Genomic DNA, 20,755 nt, shown 5'->3' with positions numbered 1-20,755 from the left:
GACCATATGCATTAGTGAGTGATGGATTGATTGTGATCCACTCACATAGATTTGCTAGCCAGCACTATTCAGTATTCATGTCCAAGTTCACTACATATATACCTGTTTCGTATTCTTGTATAGGAGAACATTCTGGGTATCTATTATGCCAACTTATTTCTAGAAACCCAAAAGATACTAAAGAGATGAAAAATATAAATCATAGGACTAGGAAGTGCTGTTTGAAAGATTGAACATGTTATTACCGTGAAACAAGACCTAGAAAGCTCTCATGGGTGCTTTCCATCTCCAGCATAGCCCAGTTTGTTTGCGGCTAAAGTATTTGCTCTCTTTTTTTTTTGTCGTGTGCAAAATTCGCTTATTAACAAAGACCAGAAGATATATACTTTAGCCACAAACATGGTCTTAGCTCTCTATTTGTCGATCCTTCTCATGTGCATACGAACATGTACGATGAGAAAAAAAAATAGATGTTTTTAACGATTTTATTGTTCACATCAGGAGCATATTGTTCTGGGTGACAAGTCACTATCCCCGACGACCAGTGCGCTTTCATTGCTCACAGCTATTTGTCCTGTACCGCCTCCTTATTTGACTGATGTTACTATCCTGTTGATTTTTCATATAGTGCAGATGTGACATTGCATTGACGGTGACCCTGCACACACTGCACCATTTGGTGGTTTACAGGACCATTTTTCTTCCAAGAATTAGACAATTCTTGACTGTCAACATCTTTGGGCCCAATATTCCTGTAAGTTGCAGACCCGCAAGAGAAACACTGGCCTAAAGACTTCTGTCTTGTTCAGTTGCCATATAGCTTAACATCTACAACTACTCCCTCCGTTCTAAAATAGATGACCCAATTCTGTACTAACTTTAGTATAAAGTTGGGTCATCTATTTTGGAACGGAGGGAGTATATTATACACTGAATTAATGTATCACTTTATTCATTGTGCTGCTGTGCATTGCAGGGTCAGTGATGACTGATGAATTTGTAATTTCATTTCCTTCCCACTGAAGTTAGACCCTCTTTGGATCAGGTGAATCTGTAAGTCTTTCTTAATATTTTTCATTTCCTCGTTGGAATGTGTTGTGGTGATTATTATGTGTGGACTTGGAAGTCGGTCCTCGAGTGTGTCGCGTCGTCATTTACTCAGTCTCTACGTGCATGAGTGCATGAGTGCGTGGATGACCCGCGGACCTGGAGTCACAAGATGCGTGTGCAGCTGCCAATGATTGACCGGCTGTGGCTGACCGCCGGTCTCCGGCGCTAGCCCGCCGCGCACGCAGGCGTCCCACTGACCACTGACGTACTCTACCATATATACAGGCATGCCGCTTGCCCCGTCCTCTGAGAAAGTGAGCATATATATAAGTAAATTATACTGTAAGAGCCAGCACTTGTGCCTCGCGAGCTCGTGGAGAGCGCGAGGGAAATCGATCTGGGCGCATGCCTAAGAGGAAAAGTGGCTTGCTCCCAGTCGCAGCCCTGTTGCTGGCGGCCCTGCTACTATGCGCAGTCGGAGCCGGCGCAGGCCACACGCACCCACCCATACTCCCGGACCCGGATATTCCATGTACGTACCATATGGCGATATAATTTATGACTTTCTCCTTTTTAAATACACCTAGTAGATATGAGAATTCCGCTTGATTGATTAGTACCGTATGAACAAATTCTCAAAGCCCATAACTACAAATTTTTTAAATAAATCACTGCATGCGTCTACACTTATAAACATCGTGTCAAGCTCACACTTATAAACATCGGATCCAGTTATATGAGAAAACTCCCTCAAAAAAAAAGTTATATGACAAAACACTTGACAGCAAAAAATTATAAATTTGCAGCATCTTTATTTGGAAAATGAACATGGAAATGCATATGTATATAGCATGATATGTCATCCTGCAATATTAGGTCACATTCTGTCAGCACCATCTATGGAAGTGTTAACGATGATGTGCATCAGATGTGTATCAAGTATCAGTTCAGACGATCAGTTGTTGTCATATTTTTATCTGGGTATTTGACGACATAATAAGAGGGCTAATTGGACACTGATGAATTGTTATCGTTTCGACGACAGAACTTTTAAACGATATAAAAAAGCAATGAAAGAAACCATGAAAGAACCCCTCCATATTTACACGCCCTAGTCAGCTAGTCTGCAGCACAGAGACAGGCTCGAACACTACCAAGTTTGATCTAACAAAGTACACACACACGCACACATATCATATCTCAGTTTCTTGGGTAGCTCCATCCTTCCTCGTACTCGCACGCCATCTTACTGAAGTCTACGACATATCCATCCACAAACTTCTGAGCAATCTCCATGGATGTTAGGAGATTGTGCAGAAGTTTCCTGGTTACATCGGCAGAAGTTCCACATCCAACCCTTTAGGGGACGGTGGAATCGCAGCCTCAGAAGTCCAAAGGTGGCGTTTCCTGGTACATCGGCAGGACATAGGTCAGTACTTCAACATGCCATATCATCATCAGCTGGATTAGTTAGACTATGCCAAATAGGAGGAGAACCTAATCCACTTGTATTTCAATCAGACGCCAATAAAATCTAAGTCTGAAGACTGAAGGTCATACATCTGTGAGCAAAACTGTCCACGGAGACACCCTTAAAACTCACTAGTATACACTGAGTTCTTTTTACAGGTATAGACCAATATCAATCCTAATCCCATTGAAAGTATGACCAGATTCATTGGTACAAGTAAAATATAATATGTACATACATAAGCAAATAATCTCACCTATGGCTTAATAGAAATACATGACTTTGATATGAGGAAAATCTAAGCAAGGGGTGGGACTACTTTCCAACTATTTTAAACATCAACACTGTTTGGGCATTATCCCGAAGTAAGATGAAGAACTTACCTTGTGCAACAGGTCATGGGCAATGAAGTCCCAAGGAAGAGATACTGACATCAAACAACACTTGAGAGGAAGAAGCTTATGGTCCGGTCGTTTGTTGGCAGATGCAGCCTCGAAGGCCTGCTCTGCAAACTTTGATGCAGCAGAAGCCGCCTTGCGAACAAGAACCCGGAAGTTATCTCCTGGATCTTTCTTTGATCTCTCGTGGCTCTGATCTAATTAAGGGAGAAAAAACATTTCAGCTTAACAAGTCAGACAACTTGCAGTAGAGCTACAGCAAAACAGAAAGTGCATTGGGCATATTTGAGGTTGTGTATAAAGTTTGTTATTGGTCAAACTAGCAGCGAAATTGTAAACCAGATTGCACAGAGAAGTGGGACAGTTTGCAGAGTATAGACAGAGCATATAAAACCTGGAATCCCAGAAACAGCAACTTCAACTTCCCCACGTCCTTCAGGGCCCCTCATGAAAAGTTTATCAAGTTTAGTATTGTCCTGCCCAAGTGAGAGGAAGCTCCCAAATTTGGATCTGCCAGCTGAATAACATTAGGAGAAGTATATGTTAGAAAACAATAAAATCTATCAAAATCTCAAAAAGGACATCACCTATATAGGCCGAGCAAAGTGTCAACCAGTTAGAAGTAGTAGTATTACTAAAGACTGAATCATGCTTAGTTGCAGAGAACAAAATACTTGCAGAAACAATATTTGATAATAGGACCACAAGCGCAATATTTTCCTTGTAAATAAAGTAAATGAATGAAAGACTAACCATCATAAGCTTCACGGACATTTTGATAGCTGACATAGCCTGAGAAGAGAGTTCTCTGCAACAGAAATCATAGTAAGCTCCATGTAACCAAATAAGCGTGAAATCCAGGATTCCTTTTCATAAGGATGAGAAGTGTGCTAGTGGTTTCAATGTTAAGTGTAAAATGGATTTTGGAGAGTTGCATCACAGAGTAACATGGATTTTTTCCTAAAGGGACAGGTGTTACTGGCAAATTCTGCATACAGTCAGAAATATCTCCCAGAAGCAGACAGATTCTCAAGTATAACTAGATTTTAAGCAGCAAGTAATGCGGACATGAAGAGAGTAGTCTAAATATAGATCAATAAAAAAATAGGGAGCAGACAGGTAGATATTTGCAGTACTTATAAGCGGCCCTTGGCCTTACTGTGGGCGGAATCCCACTGAAGCTGCAGGTTAGAACAAAACAGAGGAGAGAAGAGAGAAGGGCTGGCTGCGAAAGCTGCTTCACACGACAGAGCACAGACAACAGTTGTACAGTTTAGGGATGGATTTTGTAAAATAGATGAACTATTAGAGAAGATATCTGGTCGACCCCCTGAACAATACACATCGCTATAGTTCAGGGGGTTGTCTGGACATCTTCTCTACCAATATTATCTTACATAATGAATCTGAAGAAGGTTACAAAGAAACCTTCATTTAGGAAGAGAGTGAACCTTTGGTGGGTTCTCTCCACTGCTCCCAGAGTTGAACCCAGATTGTACATTTGAGACGTTGCTTGCTTCAGTTTCTTCAGGAAATGCTGCCCCATCATGCGCATTGAGAATCACACAATAGCAGTGTTCTGGGTCTGACAAAACCTGCTCAAATTTACAAGACCAGTTTACTCTTTATGGTCAACTTAGAAAGTATATGGTCAAAGTCATCTAAAGGAAAACCAAGGAATATCACTGATAAAACCGTAGGCATCTACAACATTTGCAAAGTATTGCCAGAACACGATGTTATGCAATTTTTGGGAGAAGTAAATCAGAACTCACCACAGCATCAAAAGGATCATCGAAGTCATCAACTGAGAAATAAATGTTGGGATATGCAGGTACTGTTTCTACAGCCTATTAAAGAGATATGAGTTATGACAGATTATTTATATTGAAAGGCTGTTTCTCTGAAAAGATGATACCAGAAAAAAATTACCTTTCTTTGATCAAGGCGGAAATTTACACGGCTAGGGGATGCATATACAGTTTTCGAAACCTTATAAATTGGAGGCGACCACTTGCTTTTGTCTGCACGATTGCGAAGATTGCTGATACTGTGGAAGTAGATTATAAGAAGCACATAACCAGCCATTAAATATTACTGAGGGGAGTTATGAAAAAAAAAAGCTTTGTTGTGCATGACAATTGATACTATTGGCACTCTTAAGATTTGTGAGTCCCTTAACATTCCAGCGCAAACTCATGCTGAAAAATAAATTTGTGGTCACAAATTGTTCAGTCAGCTAATGAAAAAAGTGTGATTGTACCACCAACCCAGACCGGTTTCTCAACATTTAGTTGAAGCAGAGAATGCTGTTTCAATATGGAATTAGATGACATGACAATAATTATTTGCCAACCGTCTCAGATTTTGATAAAGGGTGAGAAACTATGAACCAAAAATCTGGAAGTTCTTTAACTGACTATAGCTAACAGACTAAAAGTGCTGCATTTATATTAATATAAGATTTACTTCATGTAGCACCCCGTTGCCATTGGCGATCTGCCGAGACGTGATGAGGAGAAGAAGAGGAATAATAGAGAATAGAAGGATAATTGGTAGATTTCCCTATATTTGTGCAACTTAACCATTCTCTGGGTACAGATTGGCTCATATACCCTACAGCTCAATACATGGCCACATCCACACTGAACACACACACAATCTGTGCCACCATTATTATGGCTCTTCTATAACGTGGCGCCTCCTGAATATATGTCTCTACTCCGGTGTCTTGCACACCAGCCGTGACACCTCAATAGATCACCAGAAAAGGTTTTTAGTTGTTCTTATGCATAGTTATAGCTAATTAATTGTTCTGAGCATACAGAGCTTGTAAGATCCTAGCAAAAGTGCCATAGAAACATACCTGCACAATGCCACTGTGACAGTATATGACGTGTGAGCGACTAAATTCAAATAGAAGGAACGTTCCCAATCAACCTCAGTTGAATTAGCATTGATGAGCTTTTCAAGCTGGCAATTGCAAAAAAGGAGCATATTTAGCCCAGTAATTCAACAGAAAGTAATTGTTCTTATCATGGGTTCTCCAACTAACACTATGTTAACCAGATAAGACATAAAAGAACACCGATAAGGATTTCCCCATTGTCACTAGTCTTAAAAATTACACCTCACAAACATGAAAATTACTGTATTGAGTGTTCATCTGTTCATGCATACAAAGTTACAAATGGTAAGGGATCTAACATTGTCGTCATGCAACTCACAGATAAAATTTTCCAGTACTGTATGTATGTTCATTACAGTTATACATATGAAAATTGTGTAGCATGTACCAAAAAAAAAGGCTCCTTCAGCAGTTAAGAACAACAAATTAGAATAAATTTTCTATATACATAGGGTCAATGAAATAAAACAATGGGAACATTTTCCCTTAAAAAACAGTTTATTTTAACAATAGTTACAAAAACTGTGAGCTTAACTGAATACAGAGCACACTTGTTATGGTTGCAACTGAATTTAACTCAACAGTAGAGAACATACAAATACAAAAAAAGTGAAGAAAGAACAAATAAATTTTATAAAATTTTCTTGAATCTACACTACCAAGGAAGCCTCAAGAATTAGCCAAAAAATCTGAAGTAAATTGGATGTAGTGTAGCTTCATTTACCGTAGGAGCCCATCTCCGCACGAAAAAGGGAGGCAGATCTTCCATTTTCTGCATCTACAGCCAGCAGCAACAAACGGTGATATGCATATTGCACAGGGCAACAACATATCATGCTAACATAAGGGGAAAATCAGCAGGCCTATAGAAGGTACCGTGCTATTGACAAAGAAGACGAGGTCGTCCTCCTCCCTGCTCCTTGACACCCTACCACGCACGAAGAAAAGATCAAGCATCTCATGCCAGAACTTATCATCCATCTCGACGTCCGACGGATCGTCCTCGGCCTCGACGACTGTCCACCCGATCAGATGCGAGTGCTTCTTCACCATGCTGAGCAATTCGGCCCTGAAAACAGAAACACGTACAAGACAGCAGATCATATATTCTGCAAAGCATGCGCATAGTATACTATTTTTATCAAGGTGATGCCCACAGAAAACCGGATCATCCAGTTGCACTGCAGAACAGCGACGGTGTTCGAGAAGGCCACTACCGAAGTACTCCCTCCGTTCCAAAATAGATGACTCAACTTTATACTAACTTTAGTATAAAGTTAGTACAAAGTTGGGTCATCTATTTTGGAACGGAGGGAGTACGTACAAGCAGTCGGCACAGCTACGCTGAGGCCAAATTGGAAGCCGTAACTCTTAACTTGTCAACCCTGGCTAGTCGTGGGCGGTTGCGCCGATCGGAATTTTGGCTTCTACTATGATCGAATTGTGCGTGCTGGAGCTACAAACCGGAGAGGGGAGAAGAGGCAGAGAGATGGGGAGACGGCGCATACCTCGAGGGCGCTGCCTGGCCGTCGCCGCCGGTTAGGTCAGTAGGCGATCTCTCGACGCGGACCTCCCCGGACGGCGAGGAGGTGGAAGGCGGCGCCGCCATCGCGCGGCACGGCAACTGGGGAGGAAGGGGATCAGGAGGGGACGCGCGTGGGAAGCAACCGCCAATTCCCCCGCGGGATATTCTTACCCCGAGAACCACGCACGCGTCTCCGGAAGCAGGAGAAGGACCCGATGCCCGGCAGCGGAGGCGACTCGACTGGGGGGAGGGGAGCGGAGCAGGGGAGGAAGACGGGCGAGCGGATCTCCGGCGCCGGTCGCCAACACGTGGCACGCCAGCCGCGGAGACGTGGCGCGTCGCGTCTGCCAGCGCACCCGAACCCGACGGATCGGTCCAGACCCGGCACACCGCACCGCACGCCAGCTCACCAGCCCAGCCTTTCCTCTATCCCCTCCCCTAAATAACCCCGCCGTACCGCTCCGCCATGGCCGCCGCCGCCACACTCCGCTCCGCCCTCCTCCTCTCCCCCGCCCCCTCCCGCGCCCTCCGCCGCCTCGCCTCCGCCTCCTCCGCGCCGCGCGCCCCCCGCCTCGCGCAGCCCCAGGTCTCCGCGGTTCCCCGCTCGCTTGCTCGTTCGCGGGTTCCGTTCGCACTTCCGCTCACGGTTTCTGATCGGGGTTCTGCAGGGGTTCGCCCGGGCTCGCCGGTCCTACCCGGCCGCGTTCGCCGCCATGTCGACGTCGTCGGGGGCCAAGGAGGCGCCGGCCAACAACCCGGGCCTCCACGCCGAGGCCGACCCCGCCACCAAGGGCTACATCATGCAGCAGACTGTAAGCCACCCCCTCCCTTTGCTTCGTACCACGTTCAGCCGCGGATTCAGCTGGTATTCGTGTTATTGGATTCAGTTTTGCGCTTCTCCGGGTTTGATTTGTGGAGTGGAAGAGAGTTTGTGGCTGGATTTGGCAGAAGCAATCTGTCGAACACTTGGTGGTCCGTGGGTGCTTGTAGCTTCAGGGCTATAAAAATTGGGAGAAAGCAACACTTGCCGAGGCCGAAGTGATGGGTGCTGTTAGTTCCATGTGATGTGATAATTTCGAGCAGTGTTGGTTTTGCAGCTGCAGAGTTAACTTATCATCCTTCTCTGTTCATTTCAACACTTGTGGTATGGAGTTGTTCTCCCTAATGCTGGAAACTACTCCCTCCGTCCCATGATATAAGAGCGTTTTTGACACTGTGCAGTGTCAAAAACGCTCTTATATTATGGGACGGGGGGAATATGTGTTTGGGTGGTACCATAGGCAGTTCATCAAAGGCTTTCATAGGCTTGTATTTTTGATAGGGGTGCTTTGAATGCTCCGCAATAGACTGAGGAAATTTTTGGTGTTAATGTACTAGGCCAAGAAACTTCAGTTGTTCTGCAATTGATTATTGATCCAACAGTTGGTGGACCAGCTTGTTGCTAGCAGCATTTCAGGTTGTCCCAATCGGTTGCTATTACCATAATTAATTTTTCTCTCTCTTCTTTTTTGCTTATAGATGTTCCGCGTGAAGGACCCAAAAGTGAGCCTTGACTTCTACTCGCGTGTGATGGGCATGTCGTGAGTTCTCTTTCTTTTGTCTTCCTTCAAATGATGTGTTTGTGCATGTGAGTAGGACATCCATGGGTCATCTATTTCCTTAATGAAATCTGTAAATGTTCTATTTTTTTTTTTTTGGATTTTCAAGGAAAGCTAGTATCATTGCATATCAAGTCATGCTCTGAATTTTCTCCTATTGTATGTCTGGCAAACTAACATGAGTAATAGTGTGCGTAGTTGCGTGGAAATGTGGTAATTCCGTAATTGGTACCTGGAGCAACAAGGATCTGACCCAAAAGGGAATAGGCTGTATATTTCAGTTCTATTGCACAACAGAAAGCTCAAGGCCTTAGTTTTGGCCTCTTGCTAGATGTGTTCCAAATTCTTATAATTTATCACATGTCTATTTTGTATAAAAAGGCATTGAAGTTATAAATTCTCAAGTATACAAGCAGGAAGCAGAAGGCTACGATTAGTGACTAAGAGGTTTCATAGACATGCTAATGAAGGAATTTCAGAGTGTCTCAAATGTAGTTTTACACTATGAGTGTGCATCAAAACCATACTGCGCTGTCATGCTATATTAACTGTTTGTTGTTTCTTTTATGTTTTGTTAACAAAACCAGGTTGCTGAAAAGGTTGGATTTTGCTGAGATGAAATTCAGTTTGTATTTTCTTGGTTACGAGGTAAGAGTTTCTTGATTAGGGGAACAATAAATCATTTGAACGTGACAATTTACTTGAATGAGCTAACGCCTCTGGTTCTTTACCTTGCCATTGCCGATAGGATTTGTCTGCAGCCCCTGCTGATCCTGTCCAGCGGACTGGATGGACTTTTGGGCAAAAGGCTACAATCGAGCTCACTCAGTATGTTCTGTTACTTTTCATTATTTTCTTTATCTGAGTGAAGATGTCCTTGATTGTTTCTCAGTAGCACCAACCACCCACTAATATATTAATAAACTTTTGGTTTCACTGTAGCAACTGGGGCACAGAAAGTGATCCTGAATTCAAAGGGTACCATAATGGGAACTCAGACCCTCGTGGATTCGGTATGTGCAAAAAAAAAAAATCTTGCCTAAAAATGTTACCGCTGCTTTTGCTTAAACTCACCATGATCTCTTAGATGCTGCAACACTCATGTCTTATTTTTGTTTATTCAGGCCATATAGGGGTAACTGTGGATGATGTTTATAAGGCATGTGAGCGCTTCGAACGTCTTGGGGTAGAGTTTGTGAAGAAACCAGATGATGGTAAAACTATGTTGCTTACTACTTTTACATCGTCAATATTATGTGGTCTACTGGTGTTGCATATGGCATTGATATCGAACTTCCAATAGAAATCACGGCCAATATTAAAGGAGAAAGCAAGAAACTTAGTTAAAAGACTTATATCCATAGGACTGTCATGTTAACTATGGTATTATTTGAGTTATTCTGTTTATTTATTTTTGGGGTGGTGGTAAGCGCTTTTATGTTGGTGTCCACCATTATTCATTGCTGTTACCTGGAATTGTCCTCAACTACTGATTTGTTTCATTATTTGAGTTGTTCCGGCAATATCGATACAACATTTTTTTTGGGGGGGGGGGGGGGGTATACTATCTTCTTTTGATTTCTATCCTTATGCATTGCTTCTATCTAGAGTTCTCCCCAAACTATTGATTGGTTTTGACTTTCTGTGGAACTCTTGAGCATTTCACCTTCGTACTTTCGAAGACAGCCAATTCAACATTACATGTTCCCACTATTTCTCTTTTATTATATGAATTGCCATTTGTAATTTCTGATAATCTCTTGAGCTTTGTTATTGTACTGCATGTTGAGTATTGAAATGTGATGCTCATGCTTTAGTGCAAAACAACTGGGTAGTTCTGTTTTAGATCCATCATCTACTTTGTCTATTATTCATATCATGTTCTTGTTAAATTCTTGTTAGGAGTGGAGTAATAGGTGCTACTCACTAGATGCAATTCACATAGTAATCTATTATATTTCATTGGTGAATGCATTACCTGCATTACTTGAATAACAATCTAAATAAAAAAAATCAAGGCATGTGTTTCCTGTAGTTTACAATCTTGAGGGCATCCACAAAATTCTTAACACCCGCAACATCTTCTAAATCTTGAGAGGTTTTGCGAGCTCAAGGCTTCCTTGGACCAGTCAACTATCGCAAAATTTTGGACAGCCACTACTGTAGCATCTTGGACATTTCGCCCGAGAGACCGAGGCAATGTGTTTCGTCTTGTGTCATATAAATGGGTGTTGGCCCCTCCTACTGTGCTTCAAGTCATTGGTTAAGTGGAGTGAAGCGTTGAACATCTGTGATTTTGATGACGAACCTGTCAAAGGCTGACTTCAAGGCTTCTAAACTAGCCATGTTTGGGTTTATATACTCTGATAGGTTATGTTCATCTGTGACCAGCCTACCAAGAGAAACAATATTTTGGTATGCTCCAATATCTTAGTACTCAAATTTAATATGTGAAGGAATATATGTATCCACTTCATAATTAAATCTCAACTACAATGGCATTGTGGCAAGTTGTGGATGGGTTAAATGGGGAGAATAGCATGTAGTATTTATACTTCTAGGATACCTATTAGAGCCATATGTGTGGGACAGTCATATTATTGGTGAACCCAACCAACTTTGTCACGCAGAAGGACAACCATAACCATATTAGGACAGTCATGTAACTTCTATGCTCAACCAATTGCCACAAGCAAACCACCGCATGTTAAATAGTATAAAAATCAATATTCTATACAATCTTCATGTAAATTAAATGAGAGTATTCTAGTCTCAACCATGTAAGACGCTTTGAATCACACTAGCATAGTGGCCAACACATATGCATGGACAACGTCTTAATCATTTATTATTTATTTTTCTCTATAGCTCATACATTCTATTTGATTTTAAGATATACTCCCTCTGTTCCAAAATAAGTGTACAAAGTTGAGTCACTTATTTTGGGACGGAGGGAGTACATCGTTTGATGTTACACTTGAGTTAAAACTTTAGTTGATTGAAAAGAATCTATGAATTCTCTAATATAATTATATGGGCCAGCGTGATACTTGAAGTTAATCGTCTCCAAGTGAATGGTCTATATATATGATCTCAATTTTCACAAAGTAAATGGTGAAATATTTGTTTGATGGTGGTGATGTGACATTTTTCTGATGATGCCCACCCCTTACACGTTGCTTCAATCTAGAGTTATCTCAAAACCGTTGATTAGTTTCAACCTTTTGTGGAGCTGTTGAGCTTTCCTTCACCTTCCTATTTTGGAAGACAGCCAACTCAACATTACATGTTCCACTGTTCCTCTTATATTGTGTGAAATTGTCTTCTGTAAATTTTGATGAGCTGTTAGCCTGTGGCTTGAATTAACACTAATGTTTGCATCATTAAGGATGTGGACTTCTGTGCTTTGTTTGTCGTACTGCACATCTAGTCTTGAAATGTGGCACTATGCTTTAGTACAGAACAACTGTGCTTTTTTGAATTTACACTCAGACAAGTTGAAAGATCTGCATTGAAATTTCGTCAACTAGTTCAGTTTTACTCTTCAAACCGTTCAAACTTTTCACCTCAATTTATGGATGTAAAAGTAGAGATAGCTGATGCATAAAATCTGTTGCTGATGACTGCACTAGCCGAGTATTGTTTTGACCAGAAATGTTAATTCTCTTTGTACTTTAATATCTGTTCACTAATGCTTAGAGCAGCGATGCAATTAACGGGATCTTGGCCGCAGGGAAAATGAAAGGCATCGCATTCATCAAGGATCCCGATGGCTACTGGATTGAAATATTCGACCTGAAGAGAATCGGGGAGGTGACTGCTACTGCATCATGATGAAGCGTAAAATTCAGATACCCGTAAAACGGGGCCACGCCTTCAGAAATGATATGAACTCAGTTATATCAACTATGCTTATATTCATGTGCCGCTAGTTACAACGTCATGCGCAAAGATATCATGTGACCGATGTTTGAGCATAGATAGATCTGGCGCTGTAACCATTCAGTAATGTCGTAAGCTGCAGGTTGGATATTTTGGCATAAATAAAGGGCAGACTATTAGTCAGGCGACTCAGAATTTATGAAGTTTCAGTCGCCTCCACCCCCGTTTCAGACCAATAATACTAGATGTACAGGCTGATTGATACAAGACTTTACAGGGAGAGAGCGTGGCCTCATCTAATTGGCCCTCATCTAATTGGCCCTCCCTGATTTTCACTGATGGGCCCATCCTCCTAATTAAATCTCCGCCAATCACAGTCCATCAGCCCTGTAAACTCCCTGTAACTTCCTGTACGTCTAGCATTGCTCGTTTCAGACTATTAGTTTGCCTGACGTCGCCGCTTCCGAGCAACCGCCACATCTCCGCGCTTCTCCCCGTCGCCGGCTGTCGATCGGGCTGCCCGGTGCTGTGCACATGCATGCCACGCGATGTTAGACTGTTGTCTTGAAACATAGCAAACGCTACCAATTAAAAGTTTAAAACTAACTTTATAAACATCAGTTTTGCTAAAGCACGTTGTCCAAAGTATTGCACATCTAAGTTTTATATTGGGGATAACTTTTGGCACATTGATGCGGAGTGCAAGGGCGTATTTTGCAGATTCAGCTATAAGGCAACAGAGCATGACATCTCACAAAAAGCGGGGTTTCCTCGGTACTCCCTCCGTCCTTTAAAGAGTCCTTTAAAGAGTGTACTCCCAACTTTCTTGGAAAGTCAAACTTTTTTAAATTTGACCGTGTTTATATAATAATACATCAACATTTATGCCATCAAATTAGTAGCATTAGATTCGTGATAAAATATACTTTCATCATATACCTATTTGATTTCACAAACATTGATATATTTTTGCATAAACTCGGTCAAACTTTGAAATAGTTTGACCCTCCAACAAAGTTGGAAGTACACTCTTTAAAAGATGGAGGGAGTACGTACAAGGATAAAGAATGGGAGGATACATACAAGGATAAAGTAGCCTGAGTGGCCATGGTGGCTCCCGGCCACATCCGATATGAAAAAGATTTGGAGTCAACCACGGGGAAAAATAAGCCCTGTTTTTATGTGCTCGCAAACCGTCACGTTGGCAATATTTCTCAATGCCCAATTCGCAACGGCATCTGTACTTGAACATTGTAATAGAGAATTAAATGTAGTTGCTCATGAGCTAGCTGAATGGGGGCGTGCAAACGGCCCTTTCGTATGGGTGGATGCATCTCCGATTTTTGTTGCTAGCAGACGATGTAAGCATTATTTGAGCTTAATAAAGCTAGCCGATGAGGCCTTTTTGTAAAAAAGTATTGCAGATCTAAGTCCTATGCCATTGATTTTTATGCGGAGATTCATGCAAACAGTTTATTTTCTCTTTTTCTCTTTTCCTTCCTAGTTTGATTGAGCCACTAAAATGTTTTTTTTCTAGAATATGCATAAGCATGCGTATCATATGTTCATAAAAGAAAAGGCCAAGATGGCCGATACATCGCCTTTGGGCACAATGCCACACCAAGAGGTTAGCATCTACATCCACCATGACAACACCGACACACTACTTGCCCTACCTAAACTCAAGCCATAAATGGCGAAGAGGTCGAACACAGAGCACACATGCCGCGTCACATCCGGATCCACCTCGGAGCATGATCTCCAAACCAAACTAGAGCACATCTAGATGCGCCCTAGAGACTCCCAATATTGATATATTTTTCTATTAGTTTGATCAAATTAGAAATACTTTAACTTTAGACAAACTTATATGCAGACTAAAAAGGAATGGAGGGAGTGCAAAGAGAGATTCTTATCAGTCTTGCTAATCCCAATCGAAGTTTTCTTATGTCTTAAGCTCTGAAAAAGGCAACTTCCATTGAGACCCCTAAAAAAAACTTCAGTTTAGTGAAGAGTTGAACTTAGATGCACACTCTTATAATCCTCCATTTTTATTCCTACTCTTATGAAATTGCCCAGTTAATTGACGTATTAAAACCCGTGTGCAACGAGAAGTTTAGAAACATGGAAATTGGACAGTGCATATTTTTCTCTGAACCAAAATTGTACACTCTTAAATCATGTTTCTGCAAACTTGCAGACATACTTACGAAAGGTATTGACATTTGTAAGAAATTCATTGGAATAAGGATAACAAAAAAATTAAAATTAGACTGAATGCTCACACAATACGGATCTATTTAGTTGATCACAAACCACATGTTTCTGATAGTAATATCCTCCTCGCAGGTTCAGTGACACCTGCAAGCCCAATCGCCGTGAAAAAATTGATGGCGAAGCGCGTGCTCTCGGCGGAGTCCCGGGGGAAAAGGGCGTCACGGACCTCCGGCTCGTCGTCGTCGTTCATCCTCCGGCCGAGCAGCCGTACCCCGAGCTGCTCCGCCATCTCCTGGAACATTACCTTCATCAAGATGCGCGACGACGAGGTGGTGTCATCCTCCGTGATCCTGACCCCGCCCAGCACGTTGCGCCACGGGACGGCGTCCGCGGCCAGCAGGTGCGCAAAGAGCCCCGCGGCGGCCCGCAGCTCGTCGGTTGCCATGCGGTGCGCCGCCGCGTAGCACCGCGCGAAGCACGCCTCGAAGCCTGCCTGGTACGCCCGGCTGATCCGGCAAAGCCGCTGCCCGAGCTGGCCGTAGAACCTCGTGTTGGACGACGCCCTCTCCTGCTTGCAGCACTCCACGAGCATGGCGCAGAGCTCCGCCTCCTGGCCCGGCCTCACGATGGACAGGAGCTTGTGCCCGGCCTCCTCGGCGCCGGCGCTCGACATGATCGTCTGGTATATCGTCCTCCGGAGGTTGATCAGGTTGGTGGCCGTCCCGTCCTTGATCACCTCCATCTCCATGTCTTCCCTGTGGAAGTCGTCGTCGTCGTCGTTGGGCTCGCTTTCTTCAATGTGCTCGCCATCGTCTCCTAGCATGCTTCGCTTGAGGTCTTCGTAGGCTGCCTCGTCCTGCAGAAAGGTGGCGCTTGGCTTGAACACGTCGAGATGGATCTCGGGGTCGAGCTGCTTGACATGGCTGTCCTCGAGGGGGATCTCGATCTGATGCGTGAACTGATCCTCCTGCTCGACGAGGTCCAGCTCTGGGCGGACGGGAGGGTGCCCCCGGAACTGGGTTCTCCGAACCGCGAAGAGGCCCTCGATCAAGAACCCGATGCGCCGGTCCACGTCGGCATCGACGAGGATGCTCCGGAGGGCGTCGAACACGGCGTCGACCTCTCTGGGGCACGCCTCGCCGAGGGCCGCGCCGCACTCCGTGACGACCCCGACAGCCACCTCCACGCCGTCGTCCGTGGGCTCGGCGAGCAGCATCTCGACGAGCTCCAGCGCCAGCAGCTCGTGCGCCACGCCCTGGTTCACGAGGTGGGCGACGAACATCGCCGCGGCCGCCAGCTGGTGCTTGTCGCCGGTGACGTGGGCGCGCCGGAGGCGCACCACGAGGCGGACGAGTAGGAGCCGGCCGACGGCCGGGATCTTGGAGTTAACGACGGCCGCGATCGCGGCGAACACGTCGGTGAAGGCCGGGCAGGCGGCCTGGGACTTGAGCAGCGCGCGGCAGAGCAGGCCGCGCCCGCGAACGAGGTTCTCGGCAAGGAGCTCCGGCAGGACGTGGCGGATGTTGGCGGGCGTGGCCTTGTTGACGTGGCCGGTTATGCTGGCCCTCAGCGCGTCCCAGGTCCGCCGCTGGTAGGCCGGGCCTGACTTGTCGTCGGCGACACCGGCGACGGCGTGGCCGACCGCTGCTGCCTGACGCGGCGGGACGTAGATGGGTCCACCAGAGAGGAGCGGCGGGCGCGCCATCTCGTGATCTACAGCTAGCGTAAACGCTTCGTGGTGTTTTCCAATGAGCCGGCTCGATGGTGTATATAAAGACAAGAGGGGCTGGGCTCTGATCCGAGTCGGTTTTTCCTTGCCGAGTCGGTTCAGACTAAGCATCCCACTTCGATCCGGATTTGCAAGTGTTAGAAGGGAGAGAGGGGATTGGTGAAATAATTCGTTGTATTGCTTGAGTCTCGTGGACATATATATAAGAGTACATGATCTATTTTAAGTACAAGACAAGCCAGTATACTTCCTAGTTTATCCTATATTTCCTAATACAATCACGTTACTCAACATCCCCCGCAGTCACAACGGTAGCGACGCAGACGGTAAGACTGGAGAAGAATCCGAAGGCAAGCCGACGGACACCCCCCCACAGTCGTAACGCATCGCGGAGTCGTGACTGGAGTGGCAACCGACAAAGTTGATCAAGCACGGCGGTAGCCCTTTGTGCCGTTTGTCAAAGTAGCCGAGAGCGTATGTGGTGTAGCCATGGTCGAGGTAGCCGTGCAAAGAATGCTATGGTCGATGTCGAGTCGGGGTAGCCGGTGTCGAGGAAGTCGCCGTGGAGCCGCGGGCGCAAGGAGGCGCCGAGTCAGTCATGCGCGCAGTGATGTCGAAGTAGTGGTGTGCCCGGAAGAAGACATTGTTAACGACGCGTCGCGCCGAGGTTGCCAACCCACGGGACACATTGTAGACGAAGGCACGCGTCGGTGTTGCCAGCACCGGGCATGCGTAGATGGATGAAGACGAAGTTGGCGAAGCGCCGTACCAGGCTTGTCAGGCCCGGGGACACGTCGTGGACGAAGGCACGCGGCGGTATTGCCAGCATCGGGCATGCGTAGACGGGAACCTGCACGAGCTGTAAGCCATGTCGAAGAAGTCGGAGAGGCCAACAGAGAAGGACTCGACGGCGGTTGCGGCGCCAATCGGCGCGGGGCCAATGTCGCCCGCGGTTGTCAGAGTAGATGAAGCGGTCGGGGTAGATGATGGCGACGCTGGCGACGAGCTGGTGCTGGACAAAGACGAAGGTGGTGGACGCACTAGTAGAAAAATGACCTAATATGAGACACATTAGTCCCGGTTTGATTTTGAGCCGGCACTAATGTGTCCATTAATGCCGGTTCCAATGGCTAGCCGGCCGTTCTCATTAGTACCGGTTCGTGGAGAACCTTTAGCACCGGTTCGTGCCACGAACCGGTACTAAAGAGAGTGGTGGCAGGGTGTTGTCAGTCTGGACCCCCTCCAGCACCTTTAGTATCGGCTCGTGACACGAACCGGTACTAAAGGTCGACGTACATAAACCCTCCGTCCACCCGAGTCACTCTGTTCTTCCTCTTTCCCCTCACTTCCTCTGTTCTTCCCCTCTCTTCCTTGAGCTCCACATAATTTTTGCCCAAAATTTGTCAAGATTTGAAGGCCCCCATCCATTCAAATGATCACAAAGGTTAGCAACTTTGTCCTTTCAACTCTCATTGCTAGATTAGCTCTTGCAATGCTTTGTATAGTGATTAATTTGGAAAGAATTATATTTGCTAGCATTTGATTTATATGCAATTTGAGGTCAAAAATAACACTTAGTTTGCATATGTAGGTGTGGTTTACTTAGTGCCTTCTAAATCTCTGTCGTACCATCGTCGATCGCCCGCACCGTACCGTCGCCGGCACCACCTGGTGAGGCTCTTGTTCATGAATGTTTTACATTACCAAATTGATGTTGTGTGATTTGGATATATAGTTACTCGTATAATTATCTTACCCGTACGTTGTTTGTTATACATAGTGCCATGGTTTTGATATCCGTCCCCGTCGGCCCTCGTCCTTGTTATGATTCGGATGTGGTATATTCTCTTTTAAAATTAGTTGTTGCATTTCGTGTTTATGAAAAATTATGCCCATAAAGTTGACATAGATATTTTTATCTAGGAGGTATGTGAACCGAAAATTCCAACCAACCCTATTGTCGAGAGGTTAAATTTAGTTGAAAGAGAAAACAAGTATTTGAAAGAAAAATTGAAAAGAATTGAGGGGCAGAAGATGGAATTGGAGTTGCATGTTGCCGATATCGTCGATGATCGCAAGATCAAGATGGAGAAAATGAGGTTGAAGATTAGAAAGATTAGAAAATATGCCATTGATAGTGTGGCTTGGTATCATTATGCTGTTGGATCAATTGTTACCTTAGTTACGATCTTCATCGCATTTGTTGTTGCATTAAAATTCTTTAGCTAGAGAGTTATTTGTATGTTGTATTTAATTAAGTTCTGTATATGAACTTTATATATGAACTTTATGTATGAACTTGTATTAATTTGGTCTATTCGGTGTTGTGTAATGAAGATGAGCCGACAATGGATGTATGATGATCGATGCTCTCCCGAGTTCATTAATGGCGTGCATACTTTTCTGTGGGCCGCTGAGGCAAACAAGTGGGCGGATGGTTTTATGCCTTGTCCATGTGCTGGCTGTAAGAATGGTCACAGTTACTCTACGTCAAAAACCATTCACGTCCACCTATTCAAGTCCGGTTTCATGCCTCACTATAATGTTTGGACCAAGCACGGAGAAATAGGGGTTATGATGGAAGACAATGAAGAAGAAGAGGACGACGACGGCTATCCTAGCCATGGGTTCCCTGAATACGATGATACAACAATGGGGGCAGAAGCTGAGCCGACAATGCAGGAAGAAGCTGAAGAAGAGGCATCAGATGAGCCCGCTGATGATCTAGGTCGGACCATTGCTGATGCAAAGAGAAACTGCGCAAGTGATCTGGAGAGGACGAAGTTGCAGCGCATGTTAGAGGATCACAAGAAATTGTTGTACCCGAATTGCGAAGCTGAAAAAAAAAGTTGGGCACCACACTTGAATTGCTGCAATGGAAGGCAGAGAATGGTGTATCTGAAAAGGGATTTGGAAAGTTGCTGGTAATGATAAAGAATATGCTTCCAAAGGACAACGAATTGCCCGAGAGTACGTTGTCTGCCCTCTAGGGTTAGAGGTGCAAAAGATACATGCATGCCCTAATGACTACATCCTCTACCGCGGTGAGTACGAGGATTTGAACGCTTGCCCGGTATGTGGTGCATTGCGTTATAAGATCAGTCGCGATGACCCTGGTGATGTCGAGGGCGAGCGCCTCAAGAAGAAGATTCCTGCCAAGGTGATGTGGTATGCTCCTATAATACTACGGTTGAAACGTTTGTTCCAAAACAAAGAGCATGCGAAGGCGATGCGGTGGCACGCAGAAGACCGTAAGAAAGACGGAAAGTTGAGAGGACCTGCTAACGGTTCGCAGTGGAGAAAAATCGAGAGAAAGTACTAGGAGGAGTTTGCAGGTGACCCATGGAACGTATGGTTTGGTCTAAGCGCAGATGGCATTAATCCTTTTGGGGAGCAGAGCAGCAACCATAGCACGTGGCCTGTGACTCTATGTTTGTATAACCTTCCTCCTTGGTTGTGCATGAAGCGGAAGTTCATTATGATGCCAGTGCTCATCCAAGGCCCTAAGCAACCCGGCAACGACATTGATGTGTACCTAAGGCCATTAGTTGAAGAACTATTACAGCTGTGGAATGGAACAGGTGTACGTGTGTGGGATGAGCACGGACAGGAAGAATTTGACCTAAAGGCGTTGCTGTTCGGGACCATCAATGATTGGCCTGCTCTCAGTAACTTTTCAGGACAGACAAACAAGGGATACCGTGGATGCACGCACTGTTTGGATGATACCGACAGTATATATTTGGATAGTTGTAGGAAGAATGTGTACCTGGGACATCGTCGATTTCTTCCGACAAGGCATCCCGTAAGAAAGAAAGGCAAGCATTTCAAAGGTGAGGCGGATCACCGGACGAAGCCTCACCACCGTACTGGTGCTGATGTACATGATATGGTCAAGGATTTGAAGGTAATCTTTGGAAAGGGTCCTGGCGGACAACCTGTTCCGAAGGACGCTGACGGACGCGCACCCATGTAGA

The 20,755-nt window shown here is 44.8% G+C and overlaps 3 protein-coding genes across 3 annotated transcripts; 1 reads left to right on the top strand and 2 right to left on the bottom strand.

Annotated features, from left to right (window-relative positions):
- Positions 1-2,074: 2,074 nt before the first annotated feature.
- On the bottom strand, positions 2,075-7,757 carry LOC123043432 (uncharacterized protein KIAA0930 homolog). The gene is made up of 12 exons (XM_044465885.1): positions 7,524-7,757; positions 7,336-7,451; positions 6,704-6,896; positions 6,552-6,605; positions 5,786-5,892; positions 4,852-4,969; positions 4,695-4,769; positions 4,371-4,514; positions 3,673-3,727; positions 3,314-3,436; positions 2,905-3,116; positions 2,075-2,457 (listed from the first exon to the last, which is right to left on the bottom strand). The coding sequence occupies exons 2-12, from the start codon at positions 7,434-7,436 to the stop codon at positions 2,434-2,436; spliced, it is 1,206 nt and encodes a 401-aa protein (XP_044321820.1). The 5' UTR covers positions 7,437-7,451; positions 7,524-7,757; the 3' UTR covers positions 2,075-2,433.
- LOC123043433 (lactoylglutathione lyase) lies at positions 7,751-13,015 on the top strand. The gene is made up of 8 exons (XM_044465886.1): positions 7,751-7,938; positions 8,021-8,164; positions 8,871-8,932; positions 9,538-9,598; positions 9,699-9,778; positions 9,893-9,963; positions 10,075-10,164; positions 12,684-13,015. The coding sequence occupies exons 1-8, from the start codon at positions 7,819-7,821 to the stop codon at positions 12,782-12,784; spliced, it is 729 nt and encodes a 242-aa protein (XP_044321821.1). The 5' UTR covers positions 7,751-7,818; the 3' UTR covers positions 12,785-13,015.
- Positions 13,016-15,140: 2,125 nt separating this feature from the next.
- LOC123038936 (pre-mRNA-splicing factor cwc22) lies at positions 15,141-16,754 on the bottom strand. Its single transcript, XM_044462309.1, has one exon. The coding sequence runs from the start codon at positions 16,752-16,754 to the stop codon at positions 15,141-15,143; it is 1,614 nt and encodes a 537-aa protein (XP_044318244.1).
- Between the last annotated feature and the right edge of the window lie 4,001 nt (positions 16,755-20,755).

This window comes from Triticum aestivum, chromosome 2B (genome assembly GCF_018294505.1).
Source record: "Triticum aestivum cultivar Chinese Spring chromosome 2B, IWGSC CS RefSeq v2.1, whole genome shotgun sequence".
NCBI lineage: Eukaryota > Viridiplantae > Streptophyta > Magnoliopsida > Poales > Poaceae > Triticum > Triticum aestivum.
Note: the sequence above shows the minus strand (reverse complement) of the source record. Positions and strands in the feature narration are given on the sequence as shown.